This window comes from Carcharhinus amblyrhynchos, chromosome 21 (assembly GCF_965287045.1).
Source record: "Carcharhinus amblyrhynchos chromosome 21, sCarAmb.v2.hapA, whole genome shotgun sequence".
In the NCBI taxonomy this organism is placed as follows: Eukaryota; Metazoa; Chordata; class Chondrichthyes; order Carcharhiniformes; family Carcharhinidae; genus Carcharhinus; species Carcharhinus amblyrhynchos.
The window spans coordinates 49,910,257-49,924,966 of record NC_137344.1 but is presented as its reverse complement, the minus strand read 5'-3'; the positions used below and the strand labels follow the sequence as shown (position 1 = coordinate 49,924,966).

Sequence of the window (14,710 nt, the reverse complement as noted above, 5' to 3'; positions counted from 1 at the left end):
TTTCGGGGAGACAATGGCATATTGACAATGTCACTGAATTAGTAAATCAGAATCCCAGGTGAATCCTGGGAATTCAAATCCTGATGTGGCGATGTCAGCATTGGACTGGGGCAAGCACAATTAGAAGTCTCACAACACCAGGTTAAAGTCCTGGCCCACATTAAACTCCAGGTTAACTGTCCAGGCTGGACATAGCACACATCTCTTTAACCTGTGCTTAACCCTCTCTCCACTCACATTGTCTGTACTTTTAAGACTTGATTAGCTGTGAAGATCGCATTCCAACCATTATCTTGTAAATTGAGTTTGTATCTTTATATGCCCTGTTTGTGAACAGAATGCCCACTCACCTGATGAAGGAGCAGGACTCCAAAAGCTTGTAGCTTGTGCTACCAAATAAACCTGTTGGACTTTAACCTGCTGTTGAGAGATACCTTACACTACAAATCCCACCACAGTAGCTGGTGAAACTTAAATTTAAAAATCTGGAATTGAAAGCTAGTGTCAGCAATGGTAACCATGAGACTATTAATTATCATAAAAGGTTATATGGTTCATGACTATCCTTTATGGAAGGAAATCTGCCATCCTTATCTGGTCTGGTCTTCAAGATGGTTCCAGATCCACAACAGATCCTGCGGTGGCAGTGTTTAAACTATTTGGTTTTCTATGCCATGTTAGAGGTCAGTTAAGAGTCAATCACATTTGTGAGGACACTGATGTCACATAAGAATTGCCAATTGCCTTCTCTAAAGCACATTGATCAGTGAGATTTAAGACAATGCAAAACAGCCACAATCACGTTTATTGCTTTGTAATTCCAGATATTTCAATCTGAATTTCAGGTTACTGGAAAGGGTAAAGGCAGTGCACGTTTGGATTTGAACTCATTCACTGGTTATTAACCTGTATTTTAGCACTACAATTTGTTCTTCTCGAGGGGGAAAAATTTAAGCTTTGCCTTTCCATGCTCGTTACTAGCACAAGCTGGTTTGTAAAGTTGAAGCTAATACTACCCACAATTTTGCAGCAAGGAAGCTGCCAAATATTTTGACTTGGAGCATCACTTACCTTTCAGTCAGAATAATGCTCAGGCAAAGGGGAAAGAGCTTAATCCAATTAGATCAGTTATAACAGGGCAAATATCTTTTAAGTGCTCACGTAAAGCCAACTGCAAGCAAATATTTTCCATACATTTACAGGTTTGGCAATTGGAGCTGAAGGTTTATATCTGTGACTGCATTGAACTGCTCCTTCACTACAACAAATATCAATCCCGAGTCAAAGACAATCCCAGATTATAACACAGACATTGCAGCAGTCCATGCCAGGGTGCAGACTGACAATCAACAGCGACATTGGTGTGTAATGGTGAGTACTGCACTGCCTTTACCCTTTCCAGTAACTGGGCTTTTTCCCACCAGCACAGGAAGAATTCTATTTATATAACGCCTTTCATGGCTTCAGGATGTCCGAAAGCAGTTTACAGTCAATTAAGTGTCAACACTGTTATAGTGTAGGAAATGTGGCAGGCAATTTGAACACGCTCCCACAAACAGAAATTAGATAGCTATTTAATCTGCTTTTATTTTTAAGAGATGTTGATTGATCCCATGTTAGGACACAAGTAACAAAACTCAGAACTCTTTAGATTGACAAAGGGGCTCTCAGGGAGCATGCAAGATGAAGTTGGAACATTATTTTAATTGAAACTGAATGAGGAAACCAATGTCAATTGGTAACAGGCAGAAGGGGAATAAGACAGCCAAGATGCCTGCCTCTATTGAGTTCAGGATATTCAGTATCAGGTGATCAACTGTGATACTCTCATCATCAAATAGCTTGCTGACATCCTCAGGACTCTCAAAATAATTACCTGCACAAGATACTGGGGAATATACCACCTGTGGATCAGTCCTCCACAGTAAGTCAACATTTACAAGATCAGAATAGGTGAAGGAGACCCACCTCCCAGTGTGCAACATTTTGCTTCATTAGGATTGAGTGAAGTTGCTGGTTGCACAGCTCCTGGTAACACACCTTGAGAGTGAGATCACAGAGTGGGCACTCACCAAACTTTGTTTTATTTTACAACAGATAGTTACATTTGTAGAGAGCACAGGTTGGAGCAGCAGTTACAGTTCATTGATGGGCTTGTGTGGCCAGAAGGGATACTTCTCCTTGTCCAGTTTGGTTTCAGGGAACGCATCATTCAGATCCTCAATGGTCATCTGGTCAAATGGAACCATGCTATTGAATTTGGCCAGCTGGAAAACAGGAAATGAGAAGTTAATGTGCATGTTACAGCACACTGGTAACCAGATGGTACAGATCTGCCCTCTAGGAATTCATACCCAATGTCCCCACCCAACTCAAGAGTTCCTTGGAATATTCATCAAATACACAGCCTTCTCCTTATGCTCAATAGTATTAGGCTCTGAGCAGGTCCCAGAAGTATGTACATCAGGTGAGGACTGAATGAGGGAAGTGGACTTGGTGACGATGGTTACGAGGGGACAGACGGACGATCCAGCTATGTTCTGCACCTACAGGTACAAATGCAGTTGCATTACCTCCTTCTCGTATTTGGAAATCCGTTCCTTGGAAGCTTGGGCATAGGTCTGTGCACTCTTGTCCTATTGAATAAAAAGGGACTGTTAATTGAATGTAGGCCCAATGTATTAAAAGATTTGATGTACAACATGAAAGTCCTGTGTCAAATACACAAAAATGGAATTGCTACTCACAGCTTCTTGTTCCTGGGCATTGATCTTATCTTTCTGTGTGTCAACGGGTTCTGGAATCTTCAAAGCTTCATACTATTTGTGGGAGGCGAAGAGGGAGAGAGAAGAGAGTGAAATTATAAAATGAAAATGTCAGTCACAACTCTACCTACCATGCACTCACCATCCTATCAGAGGACCTGGAGTACAATTACCCATTGCTGCACCAAGAAATCTGCCACTGATCTATGCTTAAGGCTATCCAGAAGAGCACAGGACATAAAGAGCCAGTGTCCCTTTATCCTGTCAGTGTCTTTTTCCTTTTGCGATTCCTCAACTCTGTTGGGCAGCACCGTGGTACAGTGGTTAGTACTGCTGCCTCACAGCGCCAGGGACCCAGGTGCAATTCCTGGCTTGGGTCACTGTCTGTATGGAGTTTGCACATTCTCCCCACGTCTGTGTGGGTTTCCTCCCACCTCCAAAGATATGCGATTCAGATATTCAGGTTGATTGGCCATGCTAAATTGGCCCTTAGTGTCAAAGCTAGCTAGGGTAAATGCAGAGGGTTGCAGGGATGGGGCCTGGGTGAAATTGTGGTCAGTGCAGGCTTGATGGGCTGAACGGCCCTCTTCTGCACTATAGTATTTTATGAAATTTACCCACACAGATTCTATGTCATCTGACCCTATATTACTTCTTTGCCAAATATTTAATTTTGTTTCTTACTAACAGGGTAACCCTGCCTCTTTGACCCATCTGCCTGTCCTTTCAATAGGACACATATCCTTGGATATTCAGATCTCACCTCTGATCCCCTTGCAGCCACGTCTCTGATGCCCACAACACTGTATCCTCCAATTAAAATGTGTGCTTCCAGCTCATTTACCTTGTTCCCTACGCAGCATGCATTTAGATACAGCAACCTTCATGCTGTGTTGACTGCCCTCCTTCCCATAGTTATCCCTTTCTCTACTCTATGACTAGTTCTGGAAACTTTAACTTCTTCTGATTCCTTGCATACCCCCCTTACCCTTCCCCTCACCATTAACTAATTTAAAGTCCTTGTGACTTCCCTATTTAGCCTTTCCACTCAATTCCTGGTCCCAGATTGGTTCAGGTGGAGTGTGTCCAATGGTGCAATATTCTCCTGTTGCAATACTGATGCGAGTGCCCCACGAAATGGAATCCCGCTTTCCCATACCACTCCTTTACGCACGTTTACCTCCCTAAACACTTCTCCTCTTTGCCAATTCACACGTGGCTCGTGTAATAATTGAGAGAGGCCCTGTTCTTTAACTGGGTTCCTAGCTCCTGATATTCCCAAACAGGTCCTCCTGCCTATGTTGTTTGTCCCAATGTGGGCTACAAAACTGGATCCTCCCCCTCCCAAGATTCTTTCAAGCTGGTTAGAGATGTCCCTTACTTTGGTACCGGTAAGCAACATGCCACGCGCGACTCTTTATCTTGCTTACAAATGTTGCAATCTGTCCTCCTAATTAGGGAATTGACCTTATCCGACAGGTACGACAGTGTGAAGTGATTCACTTTGGAAGGAGTAACAGGAATACAGAGTACTGGGCTAATAGTAAAATACTTGGTAGTGTGGATGAGCAGAGAGATCTCGGTGTCCATGTGCATAGATCCCTGAAAGTTGGCACCCAGGTTGATAGGGTTATTAAGGAGGCGTATAGTGTGTTAGCTTTTATTGGTAGAGTTTTGGAGCCATGAGGTAATGTTGCAGCTGTACAAAACTCTGGTGCAGCCGTACTTGGAGTATTGCATTCAGTTCTGGTTGCTGCATTATAGAAAAGATGCGGAAGCACTGGAAAGGGTGCAGAGGAGATTTACCAGGATGTTTCCTGGTATGGTGGGAAGGTCTTATAAGGAAAGGCTGAGGGATTTGAGGCTGTTTTCGTTAGAGAGAATGTGGTTAAGAGGTGACTTAATAGAGGCATGTAAGATGATCAGAGGATTAGGTAGGGTGGACAGTGAGAGCCTTTTTCCTCGGATGGAGATGGCTAGCTCGAGGGGACACAGCTTTAAATTGAGGGGTGATAGATATAGGACAGATGCCAGAGTAAACAGTGGTAAGCTATGTTAGAAACACACAGTACGAGGGGCCACAGGCTTAGGGCGAGGGGGGGAGAGGTATAACACAGATATTAGAGGGAGGTTTTTCACACAGAGGGTAGTGGGGCAATGGCATGCTCTGCCAAGCAAGGTGGTGGAGGCAGACATGCTGGAGTTAAGAGTTACTTAGACAGGCACATGAGTGGGTTGGAGATGGAAGGATATAGGAGACTGTTTTAAATAAGGATCATTAGCATTGGGACGTCCCTGGTAATGTATAAGGATGTGGAATGATACTAATGTTTTTCTCTTTTAATTCACAGGTTTTAAGTCGGTCCGCCTTGTAGTCCAACGAGGGGCATACACGCGATGGGTCGTACAAGGGCTGCTCTTGGATGTTCGAGAATAGCCTAGTACTTCATGTCGTTAGTGTGTGCTTAAACTGGACCAGATGCTGGGCAACACGACAGCTCACTGACTATCACAGTTTGCTGTGCAGACACATGGATTTGGGCCAGTGTCTGTGGGAGTTTGCGCATTCTCCCCGAGCTTGCGTGGGTTTTCTCTGGGTGCTCCGGTTTCCTCCCACACCCCAAAAATGTGCTCTTAGGCTGATTGGAGGTAATAAATTGTCCCTAAACTAGTTTTCCCTCAATGTGGAATGCCATAAGCATAGATAAGGGTCATGGGTGGAGGGGAGACTGGTAATGTTAAAATGGCAGCACGGGCTCGTTGGGCCAAAGGGCCTATATCCCGAGCTGTTTTTGTTCTTTGGTAGGTTCTTTACTCAGATTAGTAAGAGCGTGGAATGCCCTGCCTGCAACAGTAGTAGACTCACCAACATTAAGGTAATTTAAATGGTCATTGGATAAACATATGGATGATACTGGAATAGTGTAGGTTAGGTGGGCTTTAGATTGGTTTCACAAGTCGGCGCAATATCGAGGGCCAAGGGGCCTTACAGCTCTGCAATGTTTTATGCCACCTCTGAGCTGTACTGAAATTCTCAATCCAGTTAAAGTCAGTGCACGCGTATTTAACCCATACAAAAGTAGGAAGAAGAATACTCAGACCACTCAGCTCAACATGTCTATGCTGCTGCTTATATTCCACACAAACCTCCTCTCATCCTCCATCTAACTCTATTAACACACCCTTCTATTATTTTCCTCCCTCATTTATTTAACCCCCTCTCCATAAACACATCTAGTTACAGCAGTGAACTATTGAATGTGATACTGTAGTGGGTATTGATACTCTCCAAGCCTCCAAGGAGTTGAGCAAGTTCCTGACTGGGCAGAGATCACAACATGTAGGTGAGTGGATTATAGAGTCAGTGTGATCTGTTTGAGTTTTGAATGTTGAGGGAACCAGAGAAATTTTCTTGACCATTTTTCAGGTCTTGGTTTTTCTTCTGTCTCTTCCAGATTATGTGATTGCTCAAGTTGGGGATGGGCAGCAGGGTAGGAGGGTAGCAAAACTATTCTAGGTATGAGTGTGGGGTAATCTTGATGAACCAACTGATCCTTACCTGCATGTCAGTTTGGTATGTTTGTAACATATTAGTAGATTACGGTAGGTTATCTGCAGCAAATATCTTAAACTGTCAAAGCCACGTCGAATCAAAACTGTGTAAACAGTAGTCTCAATTCCCACCAGAACAGAATGCTCTAATCCCACCAGTAATGGACTGCCTAAGCTCCCCAGGCTAGGCAGAGAAAATCCAGCTGGAGCTCCCATTCCTGGTAACTATCCAATAACTCTGGCTGGCCTGCAAGTACTTCAGAACATGAGCAGCACCTGGACTGCAATGCTACTGTGATCCAATAGGCAACAGTCAGTGCAGGCTCAGACACAAATCCTTGGCACCCACAGAACTGAACCTGTGCAAATGTACCCTCCAATAAAAGCAAAACTGACGCTTTGCAGCTTGGTAATCACCAAGTGTTGAGAGAATCTATCCAAAGGGCTGATTACTCACCATTCAGTTACTAATTTGATTTTTTACTTTCCTACAAGGATGAAGATACAAAACTCAACCAGAGCCAACAACATTGCTGCACAGAAACAGGCTTTTGGGCTGGTGCTTTTCTCCACATGAACTACCTAGTAAGGTCACAAACTCTTCCCCACAATCCCTCAAAATATCACATCGAGCCCAACCTGAATCACTTTTTAACTTCCAATTCTCTTTCCTATTTCAGTATAATGCGACCGCTCTTTCTTTTTAATTCATTTATGGGATGTGGGCATCACTCGCTAGGCCAGCATTTATTGCCCATCTCTAGTTGCCCTTGAGAAGGTGATGGTGAGTTGCTTTCTTGAATTGCTGCAGTCTGAGGTGTTGGTACATCAAACACTGCTGAGAGGGATGGAAATCCAGGATTTTGACTCAGCAACAGTAACAGGGTGGCTGATATATTTCCAAGTCAGGACGGTGAGTGACTTAGAGAAAATGATTCAGTGGGTTTTCCTAGACTGTTTGTAGCTCCCACCCACAAACACACGTGGAATTGTTCTCTCACCTTCTTCTGAAACTCGTCCACCATACCGGGTTTCATAATCACTTTCCGGTAATAGCTCCAGTCAATGGTTGGCGGTTTCTCAGGAAGCGATGTTAACCTGTGGGAAAACAGAAACAGTCAGCAGGCTGAATTCACTGACCAGAGTTTCCTCACACAAACCCTTTCATCTCATCTTTAAAGAGGTACGTCCAACAGGAGAAGATTTGCTTTCTTTTGTGAATTTTGTGCTTAAGAGTGATTACCAACATGAAATGTTAGCTCTGTTTCGCTGATGCTGCTGAATGTACTATTTCAGTACGTTCACTTATTGGTGATATTTGAACTTAAAATGGTGCCTCTCCATTCAGACACACAGTCAGCATTTAGCTCAGATACAGGTGTTTGAAAAACTGCAAAGTGCCTTTGCATTGTCTCAATTACCTACTGTGCAAGCGTTTGATGGAACATTTGAAGGAATTTTACTATGCAGCTAACCTGGGCTGTACCTGCCCTTGGAATGGACGATAAGCAGTATAGAGAGAGCTTTAGTTAATGTTTCTAGCAAAATATGAGATCATCTGCATCAGCATTAGTAAGATTGATCAGTAGCATGGTTAATTAGTAGAGAAATAGCAGTTCTGAGCCTAAGATACAGATCCTCTGCTTTGTGGGATCTCCAGGAAGTCTCCCATCTATGTGAGGAGTATCATAAGAACGTGAAACATGAACTCAGTTTCTCTTTCCAGACAGATGCTGTCAGACCTGCTGAATTTTTCCAGCATTTCCTGTTATAATGCAGGGGTTTCATCAGTTGCAGCACCTTGAGCTCCAGATCCCAGAATTTCATCAGGAACTGGCATCACTGAGGTACATCTGTGAGGTTGAGAGCTTTATCGATAGTACTTTTATGGATGTGGTTGCCCCATAACTAAAGACTTTGTGCAGGGAGAAGGGGAATGGGTGCCCCATGAATGACTGTCGAAGGGGAACGGGCAGATAGTGGAGTCCACTGAGTGCATTCCACTCAAACAAGTATTTGGTTCTGAATGCTAATGACAGCGATAATTAATCTGTAGAATGCAGCCAGAGACAAATCCAACAGGCGGCTCAGCTGTACAGCAGATACAGGGAAGAGTGAAAAGCAATAGTGATAGTCAGAGGAATAGCACGTGCAAGGCTGTTCTTGATGCATTTCCCTCCCTTGTATTGATGGGGGAAATGAATGATAAAGGTTGAGATTGAGTGAGGTTTAAGAACTACTCCATACTCCAGCGCCTGTTTGTGTACACTGAGGGAGAAGTTAGCATGGCCAATACACCTAACCAGCTTGTCTTTTAGACTGTGGGAGGAAACCGGAGCACCTGGAGGAAACCCACGCAGACACAGGGAGAATGTGCAAACTCTGCACAGTGACCCAAGCCGAGAATCGAATGTGGGTCTTTGACACTGTGAGGCAGCAGTACGAGCTATGGTGTCACTGATTTTACTCCCAGTACCACACGCGAGTATAAAAATAGGAGAATAATGCATATAAATGTGCGGCTGGAAAGATGGGGCAACCCACACAAGGGAGAACATGCAAACTCCACAGTCACCTAAAGCCGGGAATCGAATCTGGATCCCTGGCACTGAGAGGCAGCAGTGCTAACCACAGTGCCACTGTGCTGCTCTAAAGCGTATGCTATGTCATAGGATTTGTAATCCAGAGACCTGGATTAATGATCTGGATGCTGGAGGACAGAAGTTTAAATTCCATCCTGCAGCTGAAGAATTTAAACTCAATGAATTAAACTAGTTTAAAATTCTGAAATCATTGAGCACAAAAAGTTCCAAATCGTTGTAAAAACCTACTTGCTTTACTATTAATATGCATTGAGATTGAGTGAGGTTTAAGAACTACTCATTAATAAGAAAATATTTGCAGGTAAATTTGCTACAGAGGTCCAACTTTCCTCTTTGATACAAAGGCGAGCATTAAACACGTTCTAGCAGTAGTTGACTTTTGTACAATTTAATGTCAGCAGAATTTCCAATTGCATTTAGCAGCAGCTCACAAAGACTGCATTAGCTTTAACGAATAGGGACGGCAGTCATACCAAGCTAAGTTGGAAGCCTCTGCAATGAGTACAGGGGTAAATACATAACTAGTACAAGACGTGCCTGTTTTGGTAAAATCTATATGTGCTGTTAGATTGATATTCAAACAACGTCAGTGTACGTGCAAAGCATGATATAAACTTGTGCAGTTTCTCTGTAAACACCAGAGTCTGCTCCAGAGGCCTTTCTCTGAAGTAGTGCTTTCCCTGCATCTGCCTGAATAAACGATTGCAAACAGGCGACGGTGCAGAGGGACCTCGGGGTCCTTGTGCATGAGTCGCAAAAACCCAGCTTGCAGGTGCAGCAGGTGGTCAGGAAGGCTAATGGGATGCTGGCCTTCATAGTGAGGGGGATTGAATATAAGAGTAGGGAGGTCTTGCTGCGGCTGTATAGGGCATTGGTGAGGCCGCAGCTGGAGTACTGTGTGCAGTTTTGGGCGCCGTACTTACGCAAGGATATTTTGGCCTTGGAGGGAGTGCAGAGGAGGTTTACTAGGCTGATGCCGGAGTTGAGGGGGTTGAGCTATGAGGAGAGGCTGAATAAATTAGGCTTGTACTCGTTAGAGTTTAGAAGAATGAGGGGAGATCTCATTGAGACATATAAGATGATGAATGGGATGGATAAGATAGAGGTGGAGAGACTCTTCCCGCTCAGAAAGGATAGTAGGACTAGGGGGCACAGCCTCAAGATAAAGGGGGGGCGGTTTAGAACGGAGTTGAGGAGGAACTTCTTCACTCAAAGGGTGGTGAATCTCTGGAATTCTCTGCCCGTTGAAGTGGTGGAGGCTACCTCGCTAAATATTTTTAAGACGCGGGTTGATGGGTTTTTGATAAGAGAGGGGATTAAGGGTTATGGGGAGAGGGCGGGAATGTGGAACTGAGCCACGACAGATCAGCCATGATCTTATTGAATGGCGGGGCAGGCTCGAAGGGCGAGATGGCCTACTCCTGCTCCTATTTCTTATGTTCTTATGTGATTAGTTCACAAGTAATCAGTGATAACAATATCCATATCCAAGCAACAGAAGGTCTATATTGTACAACAAGTTTGAATGTCTCTGAGGGGAAGGCTGGGAAGACCGCACTCAGATTGTACTCAAATGACTGCCGAGAAGGTCGATCTCTAGTCACTGAAATCTGAGAGTCCCTGATTTAGAGGAACAAATTTGCAATGAAATTATAGTCATAATGGATGCCTTTAATCATCCAAGTATAGAATGAAATACTCGTAAAGAGCAGAGAAGGACAAGTATTCCTACATTATGTTCAGGAACATTTTCTAAAGCAGTAAGTTTCCAGTCCGAGAAGGAAGGTGCTGCTTGACCTGGGTCTTGGCAATGTGGTTGGCCAACAGGATCAAGTGTCAGGAGAAGAACTTTCAGAGGACAATGATCATTATTTCATTAGGTATGGGCTGACTATGGGAAGGGACAAATAACAATCCAGTGTAAGAATTATTTCATGGAATGCCAACTTCAACAGGGATAAAATCTGATCTAGGCCAAATAAATTGGAGTCAAACATTGGCAGGTAAAATGGTAGCTGAACAATGGGTGACCTTCAAAGGGAAAGGGAAAGGTAGATAAACAAATCCAGAACTCCCTGATTAAAAGAGCAACATAAATTAAGATAGTGTACTTATGACAGATGTCAGATAGAAAATACAACTGAGAACTAGATTAAACATAGAAGGGAGGAGAAAAGGAAAAGAGAGAAGCAAAGAGTTTAATAATGAAAAGAGACTAGCAGCTAACATAAAAGGGAATCCCAACACCTTCTCCCAGCATAGAAAGAGAGAAAGGCTGGTGAAAGGAAGAGTGGGCCAATTAGGGACCAAAAAGGGGATTTAGGCATGGAGGTAGAGTATAACTGAAGTATTCAATTAGAATTAGATAGTTATCCGAAAGGGAAGAATGTGCAGGATTATGGGGAGAAGGCACCAAGCAAAATGCTTATTTGGAGAAATGGTGAGGGCTGAAAGGCTTCCCTCTGTGCTGTAATGATTCACTGATCAATATATTCAAGCAGGGAATTCAGAAAATAACTTCTCTACCCAATGAGCAATGAGAACGTGGAATTCACTACCAGAGTGGTTGACACAAGTATTAAGTTAAGGGGATGCTAGGTAAGTATAAGAGGGAGAAGAAAACAGAGGTTTGTGCCAATAAGAGATAGATGGGGGATGAGGTGGAACATTAACACTAGTAGAGACCAGTTAGGCTGAATAGTCTACGTTCATGCTGTATAGTCTACGAATCTAATCTATGTTAAACCTGCCCTGCGAGTGTTTGAATGTCTGTGTTGGGTGTCTGAAATGGAAAATGATCCATCCTTAAAACTGATATTCTCCACTCTGATAAGTGGAAACAATATTTGAGGGATGTATAAAAGTATCTCTGTTGGCAAAAATTCAGACTTCCTACTATAGATTTACATTCCTGTACTAATTATACTTAGTACTGAGATGGTGGTGATGGTGGGGGTTGTTACTGGCTGCTGTGGGAATACCGACCTGCTAGAAAGAGCATCACTCCGGGTTTTCAGTGCATTAAACATAGTTTTCTGGTTGGGTGGGACCCGCTCACCAAAAGCCAACCAGTCAACAGCTTTCATGGCAGCCCGCCGGCCTGACATCTTTGCAGTCTGGAAAAAACAAATCATCAGAGACTGAGACAAGGGAAATCCGAGCAACAGGTCACAGCATTGAAGGATTCCCCATGATGGCATATCCAGGCACAAACATTGTTGTACTAGCCTTTCAACAGCACTCGGAGCAGTCTCTCCAGTTTCATTGCCTCTCAATTGTAAAACTGTAATTCTTAGCTCTCAAATTGCATCACCAGAGATAGCAATATTGGGGATAGGACCATTAACAGCAATGCAACATTTCAACATATCAGCAGACACATTCATTTTTAACATCTGTTTCATTCTCAAGTCACAGCTCATTCTTTTAGCACCCTAGCTTGAAAAGGAAACAAATACCGAGTGTATGGTGTCGAAATTTGCTGATGACACCAAGATTGGTGGAACGGCAAATTGTGCGGAAGGTGTGGAAAGTCTGCAGAAGGATCTAGATAGGCTGGGCAAATGGAATTTAATGTTAAGTGTGAAGTTGTCCACTTTGGTAGGAATAATGGTAGGAAGGACTATTACTTACATGGCGAAAAACTGCAGCATGCGACGGTGCAGAGGGACCTCGGGGTCCTTGTGCATGAGTCGCAAAAACCCAGCCTGCAGGTGCAGCAGGTGGTCAGGAAGGCAAATGGGATGCTGGCCTTCATAGCGAGGGGGATTGAATATAAAAGTAGGAGGTCTTGCTTCAACTGTACAGGGCACTGGTGAGGCCGCAGCTGTAGTATGTGCAGTTTTGGTCGCCGCACTTACGCGAGGATATTTTGGCCTTGGAGGGAGTGCAGAGGAGGTTTACTAGGCTGATACCGGAGTTGAGGGGGTTGAACTATGAGGAGAGGCTGAATAGACTGGGCTTGTACTCGTTAGAGTTTAGAAGAATGAGGGGAGATCTCATTGAGACATATAAGATGATGAATGGGATGGATAGGATCGAGGTGGAGAGGCTCTTCCCGCTCAGAAAGGACAGTAGGACTAGAGGGCACAGCCTCAAGATAAAGAGGGGGCGGTTTAGAACGGAGTTGGAGGAACTTCTTCACTCAAAGGGTGGTGAATCTCTGGAATTCTCTGCCCGTTGAAGTTGTGGAGGCTGCCTCGCTAAATATATTTAAGACGTGGGTTGATAGGTTTTTGATAGGCAAGGGGATTAAGGGTTATGGGGAGAGGGCGGGAAGGTGGAATGAGACACAACAGATCAGCCATGATCTTATTGAATGGCGGGGCAGGCTCAAAGGGTTAGATGACCTACTCCTGCTCCTATTTCTTATGTTCTTATGTACATGACCAAGGGGAAGAACAATGAAGTGGGATAAATTAAACAGCACTGCCAAAGAGCTGAAAGGCCTTTCTGTGTTGTATGTTTCTATGAATTGTGCAATTACAGCCAATCTCCACTCTCCTACCCTGGCAAGTTATTACAAATAGTTTATATAGTACACTGGCTCCCTTTATAACTACAAATACTTTTAGATGGATATATTTCAAAAACAAAATCACCATGGCATAAATCTCATTCATAGAATCCCTACAATGTAGGAGGAACCATTCAGACCATCATGCTGACATGAACAACAATCCCACTCAGGCCCTATCCCCATAACCACACATATTTACCCTGCTAATCCCCACACTACGTGGCGATTTACTATGGCCAATCAATCTAATCTGTATATCTTTGGACTGTGGGAGGAAGCCCACACACACACACAATATGCAAACACCACAAAGACAGTCACCCATGGCTGGGATTTTGTTCCTGGCGTTGTGAGACAAAAGCGTTAGCCACTGCGCCACCCCATTCTCCTGACTATCATTCAACTCTCTCTCCCCATAGTCCTCCTCCCCCCTAAATGTTGCGATCCCTGTCCGATACACCCATGTGTCCCTGAAATCGAAATCTGGAAGCTTCACACTTTAAAAAAAAATTCTGTTCTATTATGATCAAAGTGACGAGTTGCAGATTTCTCCATATTTCACTCCACCTCCCAACACATACTAAACCTAACCTGTCTATTTCTCTTTGTAGACTCTCTGGTTCCTCCTCACAGTTTACATTAGCAACTAACTTGTATTGTCAGTAAACTTAGACGCGTTTCTCTCTGTCACAATGGATATTGTAAATAGTTGAGGCTCTCCTCCTTGACCCCTTCTCCCCAGGCTGACATGGTAGGGGTGGGGATGGGCTCTCTCTTAGGCTGACAGAATGGGGCAGAGCGGGGGGAGGCTCGCCCTCTCTCTCCTCTCCCCCCCCCCCCCCCCGCCCCGGACAGGGTCAGGCAGTGGGGGAGAGGCTCGCCCCCCAGGCTAACAGAGTCGGGGGAGGGGTTCAGCCCCCGGGCTGACAGGGTCGGGGGTGGGAGAGAGGCTCGGCCCCCAGGCTGACAGGGTCGGGGAGGGGGCTCGCCTCGCCGCCTCCCCTCCCCAACAGGGTCAGGCAGTGGGGGAGGGGCTCACACCCCAGGTTGACAGAGTCTGGGGAGGGGGAGGGGCTCGGCCCCCGGGCTGACAGGATCGAGGGTGGGAGAGGGTCTCGGCCCCCGGGCTGACGAAGAGGGAACGAACCCCCACCCCCGGCTCGAATTAATGCCTCTTTCTTACCCCCCTCCTTGTCCGCACCTCGACTCCTGAGTCCACCAAGGGCGGCAAGATGGCGGTGCGGAAACGGAAATACGTCGCGTTGACCCGA

At 44.7% G+C, this 14,710-nt stretch overlaps 1 protein-coding gene across 2 annotated transcripts; it reads right to left on the bottom strand.

Moving 5' to 3' along the window:
• Window positions 1-2,061: 2,061 nt before the first annotated feature.
• On the bottom strand, window positions 2,062-14,705 carry atp5pd (ATP synthase peripheral stalk subunit d). 2 transcript variants are annotated; one of them, XM_080209135.1, is made up of 6 exons: window positions 14,623-14,705; window positions 11,906-12,036; window positions 7,319-7,415; window positions 2,748-2,819; window positions 2,574-2,636; window positions 2,062-2,267 (listed from the first exon to the last, which is right to left on the bottom strand). In XM_080209135.1, the coding sequence occupies exons 2-6, from the start codon at window positions 12,025-12,027 to the stop codon at window positions 2,136-2,138; spliced, it is 486 nt and encodes a 161-aa protein (XP_080065261.1). In that variant the 5' UTR covers window positions 12,028-12,036; window positions 14,623-14,705; the 3' UTR covers window positions 2,062-2,135. The 2 variants fall into 2 exon arrangements, with proteins under 2 accessions (XP_080065261.1, XP_080065262.1); XM_080209136.1 differs by having other exon boundaries at window positions 14,641-14,660.
• Between the last annotated feature and the right edge of the window lie 5 nt (window positions 14,706-14,710).

What these genes read in the sequence shown, in the direction of transcription:
- atp5pd (XM_080209135.1), bottom strand. Translation starts at nt 12,027, where the DNA reads ATGTCAGGCCGGCGGGCTGCCATGAAAGCTGTTGACTGGTTGGCTTTT. An exon ending in AGTGATGCTCTTTCTAGCAG is followed by an intron (nt 7,416 to 11,905) that starts GTCGGTATTCCC and finishes GTTTTCCCACAG; the next exon opens with GTTAACATCGCTTCCTGAGA. An exon ending in TGGACGAGTTTCAGAAGAAG is followed by an intron (nt 2,820 to 7,318) that starts GTGAGAGAACAA and finishes TCCCACAAATAG; the next exon opens with TATGAAGCTTTGAAGATTCC.